Raw genomic sequence first — 21019 nt, forward strand, 5'->3', positions numbered from 1 at the left:
TATCTCAAATTTAAATCTCATTTCTGGAGAAATAAATGAGAAGTCAGTATGGGAAGATTTGTGTGGGAAGAGAATCATCTACAAAGGTCTGTGAATAGCAGGAGGTGCCAGAAAAAGGAATATACAGGTGCAATTGCCTTGAATAGGTAACAAGAAGAGACCTGAATAAATGGGAAAGACCATCTTCCAGATTTTGAGCAAATGTGCAGGCAGGGAAGAACTGGGGATTGGAATGTAGTAACTGATTAAAGAGAAGGAGATAAAAGTAGGGTCAAATGAAAGAATCTTGATACATGAATGGTGAATTGTTACAAAGCAAAGGTTTTACAGTGAGAACTGACATGCTTTAATTGCATCCAAGTTTGATATTAATTAACAATATAACATGGCTATTGAAAAATATTAGCAACCCTAGGGTGCTAAAATAACAGCCCATATCAAAACAAGCAGTATCTCATTGTCAGCCACACTGGTTAGATCACATCTGAATTATTAGGATCAATAACATTTTGACAAATATCCATAGGCAAAAGAAAGAACAGTGAGAGAAACTAATGTCATGTAATAAAAGTAATTGTTGAAGAATTGGGACATTTTTATCCTGAAGAAAAGGAAGAATATGCTGACAGTTTTTAAAAGATTTTGTTTATTTTTAGACAGAGGGGAAGAGAGGGACAGAAACATCAACGCGTGGTTGCCTCCTGCACTCTCCACACCAGGGACCTGGCCTGCATCCCAGGCATGTGCCCTGACTGGGAATCAAACCAGTGACCCTCTGCTTCACAGTCCAGTGCTCAATCCACTGAGCCACACCAGCCAGGGCTACTAACAGTTGTTTTTTTTTTTAATGTGAAGGACTGTCACATGGAAATGGGATTAAACTTATCCCTTTGGCCCCAAAATGATGAAACAGGACAAATGGGTACAAATCACAAGAATATAGGTCTTGAATCAACAGACAAAAAATCTTGCATTTTTTAGTCCTTTTAAAAATTCAATATAAATATTTCAAAGATATCCCATGTAATTTCATTTCCATTATTGTTCAGCCAATACTTTCTACATAAATAATACAGAAGTAGAATTCAACCTAGATCTTGCTGAGTTTTCATAAGTTGTTAATTAGTGGGATTCAAAATAATAAGGCTTTATTGTACACTGCTCAGAAAGATTTTCAAATACTTTAATCTCTTTTTTCCTATGCTTATTTCTTAATCCCATGCCTTGGCCCATTATGTGCCCTCAACTCCTACTGAAGCAGGGAGCACGTCAAAAACCCACACAAATATGTAAATCTCAGAAATAAATGTGCGTAGTTGGTTTAAAAAGAGAAGAATTAACATTTAAAGCAATGGTAATTTACTCTGATCTGTAATTTTGAGCTCCTGTGCTGAAATTGTTCATTTGGAAATTACCAAGAGCTTGGGTCTTATTTCTGATTTTCCTGCATACGCCCAGCTCACAAAGGAGTTATAATGACTGACTGAGTCACCACTGCCATCTCCCTGAAGCGTGCTCTCCAAATGTCAATACCATTTTCTATGGTGCAGTGAAGAAGATTCCCAACCATAGCCTGCTTATGCTACAGGGTGAGCCCAAGATGGCACCAAACCTGGAATGTGCCCTGGAAAGGGCAACACAACCTTCCTCCATCTCTATTCCTCCCATGGCCAAATTGTCATGCCACAGGTTATTTTGACTTTACAATTCATCCCCACCACCTACTCCCATTAGTCATTACCTAAATATAAAAGGGAAACCACTTAAATTTATTAGAAAAAGGTAGCTGCTTTTGACCAGATCCCAATAAAATGATGAAACACCTGATGAAATTATGCTCATATTTTGGATTAATACCAGAAGCAAGAAAATAGATGCATCATATAATATAGAGACACAAATACTCTAAAAGACCAGTACATAGAAACCCCTGTATTATTCTGTGGCTCATACTTTAAGATACACTGTTCTTCCCAACTTCTCAAACCCTGATTCCAAAAAGGTTACCCAGAACTCAAGCATAATTTTTTCTCTTTCCCATTCACCATAGATCCAAAGTGTTAGTGATTAATAGTTAACTGATATAAATTAACCAAAAATAAACCAAGAATCCTTGGAAAATTTTAACAAGAAATAGGATGAACAAACTCAGAAAGATTTAACATAATTGATCTTTTTCATAATGTTGTGATCAAAGAATTAGTATATTTTTGTTACAGACTTTTTATCAGGTTTTTAAAGTTATTTTACTTGAAAAATATAATTTACCTTGTTGGATAATCATGTCTATATAAGGGTCAGCCATATTATAAGATCCTATCTGTACTAAAGCTATCTCTAATTCTGAAGAATGTTTATATGGAAGATTAAAGACTTTCAACTACAATAGGAAATATTTTGGCCACAAATAAGGAAGAAGCTCTTGTCACTTATCCCATAGATATTTTGATAATGCATGTCAGTAAAAACAGTTAGGTACTATAATTCAGCTGTGGTTGGTTAAATACAGGCTTGATAAATACCTAGCCTCGTGCCCACAAGGTGTAGGATCTTATTTCATTGAACACAAAATGGAGGTGCTGACTGTCTGGAAGGTTAAGGCTGAGCTTATGAGTAAGCCTACTGTCCACAAGAGATAAGGTCCACAGAGATCCAGTAGACTGAATAAAAACTCAGTGGGACTTTTAATACCTACAGAAAGATTTTTAAAAGAGAAAAAACATCATTGTAGCTGTCTTTCATTCTTTCAGGATTTTCCATTCTACAAGCAATTATGGAAGCAGCAGTGCAAAACAACTGGCAAGTGACAGCAAGGTCTGTGGGAAACATAAAGGACATCCAAGAATTCAGGCGCATCATTGAAGAAATGGACAGGAGGCAGGAAAAGCGGTACTTGATTGACTGTGAAGTTGAAAGGATTAACACAATTTTGGAACAGGTATGTTAGAGATTTATTCCACTCCCCAGCCAACACGTTAAATAATCAGCCTGAGACAGCTCACATTTCTACTAATAAATTCAGTAGTCAATCAGACTAAACATGCCAACAGTTTTTGATAGTCTCTCTAATCCTTTTTTCCTCCCCAGAGGCTTCAGGGAAGGAAGGAATGAAGGAAGGAAGGAAGGAAGGAAGGAAGGAAGGAAGGAAGGAAGGAAGGAAGGAAGGAAGGAAGGAAGGAAGGAAGGAAGGGAGGGAGGGAGGGAGGGAGGGAGGGAGGGAGGGAGGGAGGGAGGGAGGGAGGGAGGGAGGAAAGACAATCTAAGCTGTTGAAAATTGCATTACCATAATTAATCTGAAAGTCTCCACAATTTAATGCTACATGTCAGATAAGCATGCTCTCCTGCATCTGTTTCATAGATAGCTGACACTTTAAAGTAGTCCCCTTTCTTTCCCATAATACCATCATTCCAGCAAGGAACAGACAAGGAATCAGGCAGGGCAGAAAAGTAGGGTTTTTATCTCAGGGGCCTTATTGCAGAGAGTCAGGGCAATGTTCACCAAGTTTCAAAATTTGTGGATATTTTTGCAGAATATTCTTCTGGGATGGGAGAGAGAGAGTGTGATTGACCATTTTTTTAAAGATGACATATGAAATAAGTATGGTTTTTAAAATCTGAAGAAGGTGAAATAGATTTAGAAGATTTAGACTAAGGGGAAATATTATTCAATAGGCAAAATATATTCATTATTAAGTTTGGATATTTAAATTTAAGATGAAAAAATATTAGGAGAAATGTTTCAGAACCCTAGGCCACATGGACACTCTTTGGATACTCTGGAGAAAAGAGTCAAATTGAAATATGGTGAAAGTCTATTATTTTCCTTAGCAGTTTTATTGCCATTAATAACAAATGCCTATGCTGCCATAAACAAAACTATAAGGGAAACATTTCCACTCTAATTTGATCCCCATGTACCTGGGAGGCAAAACAGCTTCAGACTGAAATTATAGTAAGCAGCCATTGCCTGAGAGAGCTGTTTGATAGCAAATTAAATATTAACAATTTGTCAGATATGTGTCCATAAAAAGAGAATGCCAAAAATAGGTAAGGAAAAGGAAGGGTAGGGAGGGGAGGAAAGGAGAGGAGAGAAGAGTAGAGAGAGATGAAGAGCAAGAGAGAAAATTTAAAAAACTGCTGACTCTGCACTGTAGAGATAACAAAGCTTCCCCCTTCTTAAAAACAGCATCACCTCTAGTGAATCACACCTCACAGGAAATCTAGAGCACTAGCCTGACTAAATCAAATTTCCCAACTAACATTCTCTTGAGCTATCAAAATGACCCACCCCTCCTTTCCAAAAACTGCCTTTGATTTTCTTAGATCTTGAAAGTGAAGAATCAGGTCAGTGATATTGGTGTATGTACGACATGCCCTCTAAATTTTATACGAAAATAGCCTTTTAGTGGGTGACCTACTTAATAGCCTAAAGCAGAGGAACATTCTTGTTGCCACACTTTGTTTTCCTTCTTTTGTCTAGTGACTTTGGCTTCCTGAATATCTTACATTTTGTCAAATCTTTTGGGTTTTATGGGACCTTATATTGGAGTCTGAGATTTTTCAGCATGATGTAATAGAAAAAACAGTGAGCAGATCTATAAATTCTATATAGCTATGGGATCTTGGGCACTTAAATATCTATATCTCAGCTGTCTCATCTACATAATTGGGGAAATAAAATTTTCTGTACCCCACATGGTTGGTATAATTGTTTCAAAAGGCATAAAATGGTATGGAAAACATAATCATTATTATGATTTTCAGGAAAACTAAAGCAACATTTTCCAAAAACCCTGTTCTTTCTTTCATGTCTCACTTTCTATCTTCCTTTCTTCTATATGCATATTCACAATATCCCTCCACATACTGTCTACAGAATGTTCAGGGAGCAATTGTTCAAAAAAAGTTTTACCAACATCCAGGTAAAACTAGAGAGTTAATTTTACTTATTTTTTACCTCTTTCAATAAATTGTCATAAAACTATCATGTTATGATTGTTTTCTCTACCATTTAAAGAATTTCTGCTAGGTCATAATTACTTTGAGGAGAGGGCCATATTTGTCTTGTTCTCTTTGTATCACCAGTGTCCAGCAGAGTACTAGGCCCATTGTATTGGATAGAGGGGTGAGTGGATGAATGGATAGTTGGATGAGTATTGAATAAATTCATTTCAATAAGTGTCATTGTGATTTTGCTGTGCTTCCATCAAGGGGTAAAATAGTACCTGCAGCCACATGATATGATTATTAAAACACACTTTTTTCTAAGATTTAAGATGGGGGTTCTCTGTTCAAACCTATTCTAATGATATCATGAATTTACCAAAGTTTAATTTTGTGTATAAAAATAGATTTCCCATTGAACAAATTATCTTTTTTGCATTTTTTATTGTTGTTTGAGTACAATTGTCTCCATTTTCCCACCATCACTTTCCCCTAGGCCACCCCCACCTTCCACCCTCAATCCTTCCCCACTTTAGCCTTGTTCATGGGTCCTTTATACATGTTCCTTGACAAATTCAACATATTTCTTTAGATAAAACATTTTTAATAACTTTTTACTAAGATATAGAGATAGCACTTTTCTCATTTGTTCCTAACCATTTTGGCAAGCTTATCATAATTCACTATACAGTTCATGGGTTGGAATGGTAACATTTATAACTCAATCAGTATCCAGTCCTCCCAAAAGATGCTCCCATTCTCCAAAGGTTTTTTCAGCTTTGGGGGATGGTTATTTTCTCAGAAGAAAATTTCTATATCCTCCCACAAAATGATGCTTAATGCCACTATTTGAGGTAGAAGAGCCTGTTACACCACTATGACCCTATTCCCTATAGATCACATTTTTGCATAAAGTTCATATTGTACACTATAGTCAATGGGTGATAATAAACAGAACTCAAAAATATAATAACAACTATATATTAAAAAAGAAAAGACCTTGTATGATACAATTTTCTTTCTTTTTTAAAAGATTTTATTTATTTATTTTTAGAGAGAGGGGAAGGGAGGGAGAAAGAGAGAGAGAAACATCAATATGTGGCTGCCTTTCATAGGCCCCATACCAGGGACCTGGCCTGCAACCCAAACAGGTGTCCTAACCGGGAATCGAGCCCAATACCCTCTGGTTGGCAGGCCAGCACTCAATCCACTGATCCACACCAGCCAGGGACATTTTCTCAAATGTAAGCAGGTCTTCAACATAGTTTTATAAAACATAACCTAACAATTTCATGGTATAGATTCTAATTCTCCTTGTGAATGTTCAAACATTTATAGGGTAAGTCAAAACTCTTCCAAATTTCTTTTGAAAGCTGTTTTCAATCTCTTTTGACTCTTAACACTACAGCACAAAAGAAAAGACTCCATTAGGTACTAATTTGTCTTTAATATTTCTCAGCAGTTAATCTATAAACAAAGTATTACAAATTTATAACTACAAGAGTTAACATGCAAAAGGACAGAGCTAGAAACAAATGAAAGATTGAAGGGTTGTCAGGGCTCACAAAGATTATTGAGAAACTGTAGATCCTGAAGCTAAGAAATAGAATGCCTTCTACTGGACGATGTATGTGTACCATAATAAAAGAACCACTGACCTGACCTGATAGAGTATTCCTATTACTGTATTGTGTTCATGAGGTTATCCTCATTGGTGGACAGCTGCCTTAATTCAATGATTAGTCTAAACATTAACTTTTGAAAAAGATCCTTCATTCCGGTAGCATATATCTGTGGACTGCTTTTGAAGATCAGACTTCATAAAATGAATGGCTTTGTTGGACAGTTACAGAACATGGATTCTGGAACCAGGCTGCATGGATTCTGTCACTTTCTAGCTGTGTGACCTGGGGCAAGTTACTTAACTCTATGTGACTCCATTTCCTGGTTATAAAATGGGAATGATATCTTTACTTTAATGAGTTGATACATGCAAAGAATTTAGAAAGGTTCCTGACACATAGTGTTTGTATAGTGCTTTCATGTTAAACAGTGTTTTTGAATAGATTTATCTCATCTAAGCCTCAGTATGGGAGGTAGGCAAGGCAGATGTGCTTATCACAGATTTACAGAAAATAAATCGATGCTTAGAGACATTTAGTTGATTTGTCCAAATGTGGCTCTCTGCTCAATCCTCATAACTGACAGAGCAAGAACAGAACTGAAATCTTCTGACTCCTAGTCCAGTGCTATTACCCCTATACTGATCCACCTTTCTTTTTTTTTTTTAGACAAAATTTTATTAAAGAAAATATGGTATGGGCAGAATATTTAAAATAAAGGAGTTGAAGTTGATTCATAGTAATTGTTTTTTTTTATTTAGTTATTTTTCAAGTACAGTTTTTTGTCTATTTCTCCCATCCCAGTCTCCCCTGCCCCTTGCTCCCCACCTCCCTCCCATTTCCATCCCCCTTAGTTCTCGTCCCTGTGTCCTTCCTATTTGTTCCTCCAGATCCCTCCCCCTTTTTCCCCTTAAATTCCCTTCCCTCTCCCCTCTGGTCACTGTCCTCGTGTTCTCTATTTCAGTGTCTTTGGTTTTTTTTTCTGCTTGCTTGTTTGTTTTGTTGTTTAGCTTCCTGTTAAAGGTGAGGTCATATGGTATTTGCTTTCAGCACCTTGCCTATTTCACTCAGCATAATGCTTTCCAGTTCCATCCATGTTGTTGCAAAAGGTAGTAGCTCCTTCTTTCTCTCTGCTGCATAGAATTCCATTGTGTATAGGTACCACAATTTTTGATCCATTCATTTACTGATGGGCACCTAGGTTGCTTCCAACTCTTGGCTATTGTAAATTGTGCTGCTATGAACAATGGGGTGCATAGGTTCTTTGAAATTGATGTTTTGGGATGCTTAGGATATAATCCTAGCAGTGGAATTGCTGGGTCAAAAGGCAGGTCGATTTTTATTTTTCTGAGAAAATTCCACACTGTTTTCCATAATGGTTGTACCAGTCTGCAATCCCACCAACAGTGAACTAAGGACCCCTTTTCCCCACACCCTCTACAACATTTGTTTTTTGTTGCTTTGTTTATGATAGCCATCCTGTGAACCACCTTTCTTAATTTATAAGTAATTTATTGAATATTTAGCTAATGTCAAACCTTAGTTTAAGCCTATTCATCAGGTTACCTCTTAAAAAATCGCAAAGCAATTGGAGAAGATCCAGAGAAAAGCAGCAGCAAAAAAAAAGAGAGAGAGAGAGAGAGAGAGAGAGAGAGAATTAAAACACTGGAAAGTAGGGTCTACAAGGATACTCTAAATGACATGGTATTATTCAGCTTGGTGAAAGAGAGCCAAAAGGCACTTTGATCACCATCCTCAAGTGTAAAGACATCATAAAGAAGGCACTGACCAACTGATGTACCTGCCTAAGGACAGTACTAGAGTGAATAAGCTTGACTAGAGAGTCAGCATTAGAAACTACTCATTACAAGGGGAGAGGAAACTACAAGAAAATAAAATCTCACCAGCTTAAGCTATATGAAGGTGAGCCCATTCTGAATTAGTGAAAAGTCAGATAATAGTTTTAAGATTGTTTTCAAGGATATACAAATATTCCTATTTAATTCCGTGTTTTAAAGTAACTACTCATAAAAGATTTATTGCAATGAATATATATTTCCTGATTTGCCTATACATTGGATATCTAAAAGTTGACTCCTTAAAGAGATTTAAACAACCTCCTTCTGTCTTACCATGTTTTTATTTCTTCCATAGATAATTCAAGGGTAAATGTCAACATAACCCCTGCTTGAATTATAAATTATGCAAACTGAGTGGGGCCCAAACCAATACATTTCGATGTGATACACAGGAAAAATATAGAATATGTAATTTCCCTGGAAATATGCCTGGGTATAATCTGTCACAGATGTTGTGACAGTAGTTTTTAAGGATAGAATCCTGAAGCAGCTCAGTCCCTATGGTTCCATTAATATCAGGAACTCTGTCACCTCAAAGAAAATAATTTTAACAAATAAAGCACCAGGCCCTGACCAGTGTGGCTCAGTTGGTCAGAGTGTTGTCCCATGGACTGAAAAGTCCATGGTCAGGTTAAGTCAAGTGCTCTGGTCAGAGCACATACCCAGGTTGTGGGTTCTTTTTTCTTTCCCTTTTTTTTTGCAATGAGATTTTCTTTGTATGTTACTTTCTTATTTTCTCTGGCTGCCTTGAGAATTCTTTCTTTGTCATTAATTTTTGAGAGTTTTAATAAAACCTTCTTTGGAGGAGGCCTTTTTGGACTGACTTAATTGTCTTGTTTCTTCTTAGTTTTAGAATTAAGCTCTTTCTATAGGTTGTGTGTTCTGTCCTTCATAAGGGTGGGTATAAGAAGGCAACAAATAGATGTATTGATCTCTCTCTCTCTTTGCCTCTCTTCCTTGCTTTCTCCCTCTCTCCCCCCTCCAAACAATGAAAAGAGATGTCTTCAGATAAGGATAAAAAAACAAAGCAATAAAACACCCAAGTGAGTAAGTCATATTGCAAAAATACCAATTTAAACAAGGGACCCTTCTAAAGTAGGAGGATGTAATACAAAGAAGACAGTTATCACACCAAAATACAAAGTAGGGCAAAAGTAGCTTTACAGCTGTGAGTACATAAAACAAAGCTTAATCTTGTATTATTATTTATTAATTATTATATTATTTTTATACAAAAAAACTGTAAATGTAATTTTGCCCCATCCTGTATCTCTAATAACTGGGGTCACTAGAGCACACTGGTGTCAAAAGCAAGACCTAGGTCAAGTGAAGTAAAAGATGTTACAGACTTATGTCCGTTCCTTGCCTCATGCTCCACTTAGCACACAGTGGTCTGTCCAGTTCCTCTCTTCTTTTTGCTCCCATTTTGTCCCATCCCTTATTCTCAATGTTCGTTGTAGAATATTTAGTTGCTTCACGCATCCATAAGAAAGTTTGTGTTAGCATCTCTACCTGTAGAAATATTCTGTTTGTGATATAGTTGAAAAAACGCAAACTTGGGGATCAAATAGACATGACTTCGAATCTTAGCTTCATCACTTCCCTGTTGCATGACATTGATAAAAATGACTTAATTTCTTTAAGGCTCAATTTTCTCATCTTAAAATAATATTCTACTACCTTCCATTCATGTGATGCTCATATGTCATGAGGGTCAAACAAAATAATGTGTGAACAGAACTTGGCATGGTGCTTAGCACCCTGTAGGCACTCGATAACTGGTAACCATAGTTCATTGCTCATGAACAGTGTCCTCATGGATTTTTCAACAGATGAGATTAATCTAACCTTTTATCATGAGAATAGATTCTAAGGCTTGACCTATGCTCATGTCACACCAGTATGAATTTTATGTTAGATAACCTGCTTTTCCTCAAGTGTAACATTGGATAACACACACTGATAAGCTCAAGGACTATATGAGAATTAATTAGATTTTCAACATCACTTAAAATAATTAGGGGGACGCTGGGAAGATGGCGACAGAGTAGGATGCAGCGGACTCTAGCTCCCATACTTGTGGGTGAAAATCCTGGCAGATCTATAGAGAAACCGCACAATAAACCATCGGTTACCCAGCATTTATGAAATTAAAAGACCAGAGATTGTGACCAACACTGAAACCCCAGACAGCAGCAGAGTCAGCTACTAGGCCGGGACACATGCAGCCCCTGTGCCACTGCCATAGCGATGGGCCTGGGTGCCAGAGGAGTCAGCTACGGGAGGTGGACACTCACAGCCCCTGTGACGGGCCTGGGCACCAGAGGAGTCAGGTATGGGAGCGGGGACACTCTCGGCCCCTGTGCCTCTGCCATAGCAACTGGGACCTGACGCTGGAGGAGTTAGCTACGGGAGCCGGGACACTCAGCAGTGGTAGGCAACCAGGGCAGGGACCAGCACAAGGACCAGCGTGGGAGTAGGTGGAGATGGAGAACATGAAGGTACCTCAAGGAGTCTGCACCACTGAAATTCACAGGTATTATACCACAAAAGTTCACACCATAAACCCAGGGAGTCAGAACAGATCAATTTTAAAAGCTGAGACTAACAACAAGAGTCTCAAACAATGGGAAGACAAAGAAACAATCCCCAAATGAAAGAAAAAGCAGAAACTTCAGAAAGAATGTTAGATGAAATAGAAGCTAATCAACTATCAGATAGTGAATTCAAAGCCCTGGTTATCAGGAAGTTCAAAGAGCTCACAATTAGCTACCAGAAACTACAGGGGAACTACAATGATCTCTCTGCAAACTACATCTACATGAAAAATGAAATAGAAATTATCAGCAACGGACAAGAGGAAATGAAGAATATAATTTCCAAATTGAAGAACACACTAGAAAGTTTCAAAAGTAGAATAGATGAGGCAGTGGATCGGATTAGCGAGGTGGAGGACAAAGTAGAAAGCATCTCACAGAAAGAGCAAGAAAATGAAAAGAGGCTCAGAAAGAATGAAGAGGGATTAAGAGAAATGCAAGACAATATGAAACGTAATAATATCAGAATAATAGGAATACCAGGAGGAGAAGAAGAAGAAAAAGGGATAGAAAACATATTTGAAAGAGTAATGAGAGAAAATTTCATTAATTTGATGAAAGAAAAAGTCACACAAATCCAGGAATCACAGAGAGTCCCAATCAAGAGGAACCCAAAGAAGCCTACTTCAAGACACATTATCATCAAAATGGCAAAAATTCCAAGACAAAGAGAGAATCTTAAAGGCAGCAAGGGAAAAAAAAAGAAGTAACATACAAGGGAGCCCCAATAAGGTTAGCTACTGACTTCTCAATAGAAACACTCCAAGCAAGAAGAGAATGGCAAGAAATATTCCAAGTAATGAGAACCAGAGGCCTACAACCAAGGCTACTTTACCCAGCAACGCTCTCAATCAAGATAGATGGCCAAATAAAGAGCTTCCAAGACAAAAGAAGTGTAAAAGAATACGCCTCCACCAAACCAGCTCTACAAGAAATACTAAAAGGGCTGCTTTAAGGAAAGGAAGGAAAAGAGGGAGACAGAGAGGAACACAGGTACAAAAATGGCAATGAATAAATACCTATCAATAATAACCTTAAACGTAAATGAATTAAATGCTCCAATCAAAAGACACAGAATAGCTGAATGGATAACAAAGCATGACCCACACATATGCTGCCTACAAGAGACCCACCTCAGGACAAAGACCATCACAGACTAAAAGTGAAAGGCTGGAAACAAGTTTTGCAAGCAAACACACAAGAAAAAGAAGCTGGGGTAGCAATTCTCATATCGGACACAATAGACTTCAAAAAAAGGGCCATAAAAAGAGACCCAGAAGGGCACTTCATTATACTCAAGGGAAGAATCCACCAAGAAGACATTAACATTGTAAACATATATGCACCAAACATAGGGGCACCCAAATATATCAAGAAAATCTTAGAGGACTTCAAGAAAGATATTGACAGCAACACAATTATAGCAGGGGATTTTAACACCCCACTATCAAAAATGGACAGGTCTTCCAAACAAAATATCAAGATATTGTGGCATTAAACAACACCCTAGATGAAATGGACTTAACTGATATATACAGAGCGCTTCATCGCAAAGAAGCTAAATACACATTCTTTTCAAATGCACATGGAACATTTTCAAAGATAGACCACATGATAGGACACAAAACAAGCCTCAACAAATTCAAGAAAATATTAATCATACCAAGCATCTTCTCTGACCACAAGGGACTGAAATTGGGAACCAACCCCAAAGGAAAAAACCCAAAGCACCCAAAATCATGGAGAATGGATGGTATGCTATTAAACAACGAATAGGTCAAGAATGAAATTAGGGAAGAAATCAAAACATTTATGGAAACAAATGAAAACGATCTCACAACAACCCAAAAGTTATGGTACACAGCAAATGCAGCCCTGAAAGGGAAGTTTATTGTAATACATGCCTACCTAAAGAAGACAGAAACATTTCTAACAAACAACCTAACCTAACCCTATGCCTGCAAGAACTCGAGGAACAACAACAAAGACAGCCCAGAGCAAGCAGAAGGAATGAAATAACCAAGATTAGAGCAGAATTAAATGACATAGAAACTAAAAGCACAATTTTAAGGATCAATGAATCCAGGAGTTGGTTCTTTGAAAAAATAAACAAATGGACAAGCCTTTAAGTAGGCTCATCAAGAAAAGAAAGAGAGAGGACACAAATAAACACAATCAGAAATGAAAGAGGAGAGATTACAACTGATACCACAGAAATCGAAGGGATTGTAAGAAATTATGATGAAGAACTGTATGCCAAGAAATTTGAAAACCTAGGGGAAATGGACACATTTCTAGAAAAATACAATTTTTTTAAACTCAATGAAAAAGAGGCAGAAAACCTGAACAAACCAATAACAGCAAAAGAAATTGAAGCAGTAATCAAAAAACTCCCATCACACAAAAGCCCCGGACCAGATGGTTTCACAGGAAAATTCTACAAAGCATTTAAGGAAGCGCTAACCCGTATTCTCTACAGACTATTCCAAAATATCCAGAAGGATGGAAAACTCCCAAATTCTTTTTATGAAGCCAGCATCATCCTAATTCCAAAACCAGAAAGAGACACAACAAAGAAAGAAAACTTCAGGCCAATATCACTGATGAACATAGATGCTAAAATCCTCAACAAAATATTGGCAAATTGCATCCAACAATATATCCAAAAGATCATACACCATGACCAAGTGGGATTCATCCCAGGGATGCAAGGATGGTTCAATATTTGCAAATCACTAAATGTAATACATCACATAAACAAAAGCAAAGACAAAAACCACATGATCATATCCATAGACGTGGCAAAAGCTTTTGATAAGGTACAACACCCATTTATGATAAAAACACTCAGGAAAGTGTGAATAGAGGGAGCATTCCTCAATATAATAAAGGCTATATATGAGAGACCTACAGCCAATATCATACTCAATGGGAAAAAAATAAAAGCTTTTCCAATAAGATCAGGAACAATACAAGGATGTCTACTTTCACCACTTCTATTCAATATAGTTTTGGAAGTTTTGACCACAGCGATCAGGCAAGAAAAGGAAATAAAGGCATCCAAATAGGAAAGGAGGAAGCAAAACTGTCACTGTTTGCAGATGACATTATAGTGTACATGAAAAATACTATAGACTCTACCAAAAAACTCCTCAAACTAATTAATGAATTTGGCAAAACAGCTGGTTACAAGGTCAATATCCAGAAATCAAAGGCATTTTTGTATACCAACAATTAATCAGCAGAAGCAAAAATCAAGGGAAAAATCCCATTCAATATAGCAAAAAGAAAAATAAAATATCTGGGAATACACCTAACTAAGGAGGTAAAAGACCTGTATGCAGAAAACTACACAGCCCTGAAGAAAGAAATCAAGGAAGACACAAACAAATGGAAACATATACCTTGTTCATGGATTGGAAGAATTAACATCATCAAAATGTCCATACTACCCAAAGCACTATACAGATTCAATGCAATACCTATTAAAGTACCAATGGCATATTTCACAGACATAGAACAAACACTTCAAAAATTTATATGGAAACATAAACGACCCCGAATAGCAGCTGCACTTTTGAGAAAGAAGAATAAAGTAGGAGGGATCACAAGACCTGATATCAAACTGTATTACAAGGCCACTGTAATCAAAACAGCCTGGTACTGGCATAAAAACAGGCACATAGACCAATGGAACAGAACAGAGAGCCCAGAAATCAACCCAAGTATGTACAGTCAATTACTATTTGACAAAGGGGGCAGTAACATAAAATGGAGTAAAGATAGCCTCTTCAACAAATGGTGCTGGGAGAACTGGACAGCTACGTGCAAAACAATGAAACTTGAGCACCAACTTACACCATATACCAAAATAAATTCAAGATGGATAAAAGACTTAAATATAAGCCATGACACCATTAAAGTCCTAGAGGAGAACATTGGCAAGAAAATCTCAGATATTTCACGCAGCAACTTTTTTACTGATATGTCCCCTAGAGCAAGGAATATAAAGGAAAGAATAAACAAATGGGATCTCATCAAAATAAAAAGCTTCTGCATGGCTAAAGAAAACAGTATTAAATTAAAAAGACAACCAACTGTATGGGAAAATATATTTGCCAATGATACCTCAGACAAAGGTTTAATCTCCAAAATATACAAAGAACTTACACGACTCCACTCTAAGAAGACACCCAACCCAATTAAAAAATGGGAAAAGGACTTGAACCGACACTTCCTCAGGGAGGAGATACAGAAGATCCAGAGACACATGAAGAAATGCTCAATATCATTAGCTATCAGAGAGATGGAAATTAAAACCACAATGAGATACCACTTTACACCAGTCAGGATGGCTATAATAGACAAAGCAACAAACAACAAATGTTGGAGAGGTTGTGGGGAAAAGGAGACCTTAGTTCACTGTTGGTGGGATTGCAGACTGGTACAGCCATTATGGAAAACAGTATGGAATTTTCTCAGAAAAATAAAAATCAACCTGCCTTTTGATCCAGCAATTCCACTGCTAGGATTATATCCTAATAACCCCAAACATCAATTTCAAAGAACCTATGCACCCCAATGTTCATAGCAGCACAATTTACAATAGCCAAGAGCTGGAAGCAACCTAGGTGCCCATCAGCAAATGAATGGATCAAAAAATTGTGGTAACTATACACAATGGAATTCTATGCAGCAGAGAGAAAGAAGGAACTACTATCCTTTGCAACAACATGGATGGAACTGGAAAGCATTATGCTGAGTGAAATAAGCCAGGGGTTGAAAGACAAATACCATATAATCTCACCTTTAACAGGAAGCTAAACAACAAAACAATCAAGCAAGCAAAATAAAAACAAATATGCTTAAATGGAGAACAGGAGTACGGCGACCAGAGGGGAGAGGGGAGGGAATTTTAGGGGAAAAAATGGGAGGGATTTAGAGGAACAAGTATAAAGGACACAGGGACAATAACTAAGGGGGGTGGAAATGGGAGGGAGGTGGGGTGCATGGGGGAGGGGTGGGCTGGAATGGGAGAAATAAACAGAAAACTGTACTTGAAAAATAACTAAATAAAAAAGTGATTAATTAAAATAAATAAATAAATTCAAAAGGTAAACATAAAAAAAAGAACTTATACTCATGACCCATGGACATGAACAATGGTGGGGGAATTGTGTGAGGGACTACAGGGTGCTGGTGGGGGGGGGCAAAGGGGGAAAATTCAGGACAACTATAATAGCATAATTAATAAAATATAATTTAATAAAATAAAATAATTAAAGGCACTAAAACCTTGAACTACATGTAACAACTGTACTTTTTGTTGCTGTTGTTGTTAAAAAAAGTTTACTTGAGCCAAACTGAGAACATATGCCAGGGAGAAGGTCTCAAGTCATCCTGACAACTGGTGATTTTTAATAACAAGTATGTATTAAGCGCTTACAATATTCAGATATTGTCTTTTAGGCTCAAAATATTTTTATTTTTATTATATTTCTCCATTATCATTTATCCCCTTTATACCCCCAACAATCACCACACTGTTGTCCATGTCTATGAGTCCTTTCTCCTTTTTACTAAATCTCTCCACCCAGTTATTTTTTTAATCAATATACATGGGTATATTTTTTCATATATCTCATATGAATTTATCCTCATATTAGTCCTATAAGGTACATGGGAATATTATATCCATTTTACAGATGTGGAAATTGAGACTTAGAGATCATACAGCTGTAATTGGTGGAGCCAAAATTTGAACCCAAGGAGTCTGACTTCAAATGTGTTAATCACTGCACTAATTCAGCCACTTCTTTTTTTTTTTAATATTAAATTTTATTTAGTTACTTTTCAAGTACATTTTTTTTTCTCTTCCCCCCCCCCGCCCGGTCTCCCCCCTCCCTCCCATTCCCCCCCCAGTCCTCATCTCTGTGTCTTTCATACTTGTTCCTCAAAATCCCTCCCCCCTTTTCCCCCCTTAACTTCCCTTCCCTCTCCCCTCTGGTCGCTGCCCACTTGTTCTCTATTTCAGCGTCTTTGTTTTTATTCTGTTTGCTTGTTTGTTTTATTCTTTAGCTTCCTGTCAAAGGTGAGATCATATGGTATTTGTCCTTCAATGCCTGGCCTATTTCACTCAGCATAATGCTTTCCAGTTCCATCCATGTTGTTGCAAAAGGTAGTAGCTCCTTCTTTCTCTCTGCTGCATAAAATTCCATGGTGTATATGTACCACAATTTTTGGATCCATTCATTTACTGATGGGCACCTAGGTTGCTTCCAACTCTTGGCTATTGTAAATTGTGCTGCTATGAACATTGTGGTGCATAGGTTCTTTGAAATTGATGTTTTAGGATTCTTGGGGTATAATCCTAGCAGTGGAATTGCTGGGTCAAAAGGCAGGTTGATTTTTATTTTTCTGAGAAAATTCCATACTGTTTTCCATAATGGTTGTACCAGTCTACAATCCCACCAACAGTGAACTAAGGTCCCCTTTTCCCCACACCCTCTCCAACATTTGTTGTTTGTTGCTTTGTCTATTATAGCCATCCTGACTGGTGTAAAGTGGTATCTATCAGAGAGATGCAAATTAAAACCATAATTCAGCCACTTCTGACTGACGTTTTCAATCAGAGTAGTATAAAGCAGAGGTTTTAAGAGAGAGCATCATGATGCGACCTGGAACAGCTTTGTTTACAACAAGCATTGTTGGCATTCCACTTGATGAGGAACCATCCATATTCCACTAACACAAGAAATTGAAAATATGCCCCTTAAACCTTTAATAAAAAGTTCATTTATGATGAGCAGGTTCATTTACTCATGATGCCAAAACAGTTTAACTATGTGCCCCACAGAGTAGAAATAAATAATGAGGAGTGCTTTCTCAAAGTGATATGTAAGTACAGCTAACATTCCCATCTCCATGCATTTTGTCTCAGGTGAAAAACCACAGTCTTCATTATTTTACCAAAACTTCCCTAAGTAATGCCCATTTTTTTCTTCTCATGCTAAGGCATACACTATATGTAACTGGTAAACTCTAGAAGGTACAGTTCCCCTTCTCTCCATTAATCCCCAGAAAACCAAATATAAAATGGGACTGGTTCTGGGAAAGTATGAAAGCCCATAAAATAAGGATTTGGGTGGAGGTGGAGCATTTCTAGACCACTAAACTTGAGCAGCAGTGCTCCAAAAGACATGATCCTCCCTAACACCTAGTATTACCCTTAAACCCAGGTGAGAGGGGCTACTGTATTGAGCTCCATACTTTACAGGGCTTTTCATACCACAAACATTGAAACACAAAGTCATTTTTTGGGGGGGGGCCTTGAAAGTTTTTTGAGAAGTTAGTAGCTGGTTGAGCATCAGGTGATAAAAAGAGAGGGATATACAAGCTAAACTGGGCTCCCCAGATTATAGCACAAAGCCAGAGGAGGGGGGTGAGGGGTGAGGTATGGTAACTCAAGGGAAGGGACATTAAAGGAGAAAATGATAATTTATGCCATAGGAAATGAGAAGGCGGCAAATTTGGTTTAAAATGGGCCTCCCCAAATAATTTTATGGCATGGGTTTTATTTAGTTCACAAATGGACAAAAAGGACAGACAAAGGCATACCTCATTTTTTGACTTTTTAACAATTTTTTAATTTCATTGAACTTATTGGGGTGACATTAGTTAATAAAATTGTATATGTTTCAAGTGTACAATTCTATATTACCTTATCTGCATATTGTATTGTGTATTCACCACCACAAATCAAGTCTCCCTCCATCACCATTTATCCACACTTTACCCTCTTCTACCTTTCCCCACCTGTCTTTTCTTCTGGTAATCACCATATTATTGTGTCTGTGAGCTTTTTTTTTTTTTTGCTTAATCCCTTCACCCTCTTCCACCAGCCCCACAATCCCCCCTTCCCTCTGACAGCTGTCAGTCTGTTCTCTCTGAGTCTGTTTCTATTTTGTTAGGTTATTTTGTTCATTACATCCCACATATAAGTGAGATCATATGGTATGTGTAGTTCTGTTACTAGCTTTTTTTCACTTAGCGTAATACTCTCCAGGTCCATCCATGCTGTTTCAAAGGGTAAGATTTTCTTCCTTTTTACAGACAAGTAGTATTCCATTGTGTAAATGTATCACAGCTTTTTTTTTATCCACTCATCTACCAATGGGCATTTGGACTACTTCCAAATCTAGGCTGCTGTAAATAATGCTGTAATGAACATGAAGGTGCATATATTTGTTCAAAATAGTGTTTCAAGTTTTTTTTGTATATATTCCTAAAAGTAGATTCACTGAATCATAAGACAGTTCCACTTTTACTTTTTTGAGACAACCGCACACTGCTTTCCACAGTGGCTGCACCAGTCTGCATTCCCACCAACAGTGCATGAGGGTTCCCTTTTCTCCACATTCCTGCCAACTCTTGTTTGTTGATTTATTGATGACAGGTGTTAGATAATAACTCATTGTAGTTTTAATTTACATTTCTCTGATGATTAATGACATTGAGCATCTTTACTTATGTCTGTTGGCCATCTTATGTCTGTATGTCCTCTTTGGAAAAGTGTTCATTTAGGTCTCTTGCCCATTTTTTAATTGGATTGTTTGTGTTATTGGTGTTGAGGTTTTTTTCTTTTTAAAGTATATTTTATTGACTCTGCTATTACAGTTGTCCCACTTTTTCTCACCTTTATTCCCCTTCACCCTGCACATTCCCTCCCACCAAGAATCCCCTGCCCCCTTAGTTCATGTTCATGGGTCCTACATATAAATTCTTTGGCTTCTCCATTTCCTATATTATTCTTAACTCTCCCCCGTCTATTTTGTACCTACCATTTATGCTTCCTATTTCCTGTACTTTTTCCCCTATTATCGCCATCCCCATTGATAAGTCTTCATGTGATCTCCATTTCTGTGATTTCATCTCTATACTAGTTGTTTGCTTAGTTTGTTTTTTGTTTTTATTTTTTAGGTTCAGTTGTTAATAGTTATGAGTTTGTTATCATTTTATTGTTAATAGTTTAACATTCTTTTTCTTAGATAAGTCCCTTTAATATTTTATACAATAAAGTCTTGGTAATGATGTACTGCTTTAACTTTACCTTATCTGGGAAGCACTTTATCTGCCCTTCCATTCTAAATGATAGCTTTTCTGGATAATCTTGGATATAGGTCCTCGCATTTCATGACTTTGCATACTTCTTTCTAGCCCCTTCTAGCCTATTAGGTTTCTTTTGAGAAATCAGTTGATAGTTTCATGGGAACTGCTTTGTAGATAACTTTCTTCTTTTCTTTGCTACTTTTAAGATTCTCTTCTTATCTTTAATCTCAGGTAACTTAATTATGATGTATCTTGGTATGTTCCTCCTTGGTTCCAATTTTGTTTGGACTCTCTGGGCTTTCTGGACTTTCTGGACTTCCTGGAGGTCTACTTTCTTTGCCAGATTAGGGAAGTTTTCCTTCATTATTTGTTCTAATAAGTTTTTAATTTCTTGTTCTTCCTCTTCTCCATCTGGCACCCCTATGATTGAATGTTGGAACATTTAAAGTGGTCCCAGAGGTTCCTAAGCCTCTCCTCATTGTATATAAATTCTTGTTTCTTTATTCTGTTCAAATGGAATGTTTCTTTCTTCCTTTTGTTGTAAATACCTGATATGAGTCCCAGTTTACTTCCCTTCACTATTAATTCCCTATATATTTTTCTTTATTTTACTTTGCATAGCCTTCAATTCTTCCTCTATTTTTGAGTCCATACACAATCATTTCTATGAGCATCCTGATTACCAGTGTTTTGAACTATATCTGATAGGTTATCTATCTCTTTGTCACTTTATAAATTACTTAAAATTTTGGATTTTAACCTCTTACTGATGTATCATTGGTATATATGTTCTCCCACTTAACAGGATGTATTTTCATTTTGTTCATAGTTTCTTTTGCTGTGTAAAAACTTTTAGTTTAAATGCAGCCTCATTGTTTATATTTTCTTT

General features: G+C 37.1%; 1 protein-coding gene across 5 annotated transcripts in view; it reads left to right on the forward strand.

Annotated features, from left to right (window-relative positions):
- GRIA3 (glutamate ionotropic receptor AMPA type subunit 3) overlaps window positions 1-21019 on the forward strand; it is a 482288-nt gene that overhangs the window by 236434 nt on the left and 224835 nt on the right. For all 5 annotated transcript variants that reach the window (XM_037154138.2, XM_037154136.2, XM_053662342.1 and 2 more), the window contains exon 4: window positions 2751-2938. In XM_037154138.2, the coding sequence (XP_037010033.1) occupies window positions 2751-2938 (188 nt within the window). The remainder of the gene's footprint in view (window positions 1-2750; window positions 2939-21019) is intronic.

Source organism: Artibeus jamaicensis, unplaced genomic scaffold, assembly GCF_021234435.1.
Source record: "Artibeus jamaicensis isolate MK-2021 breed Jamaican fruit bat unplaced genomic scaffold, CSHL_Jam_final contig_240, whole genome shotgun sequence".
In the NCBI taxonomy this organism is placed as follows: domain Eukaryota; kingdom Metazoa; phylum Chordata; class Mammalia; order Chiroptera; family Phyllostomidae; genus Artibeus; species Artibeus jamaicensis.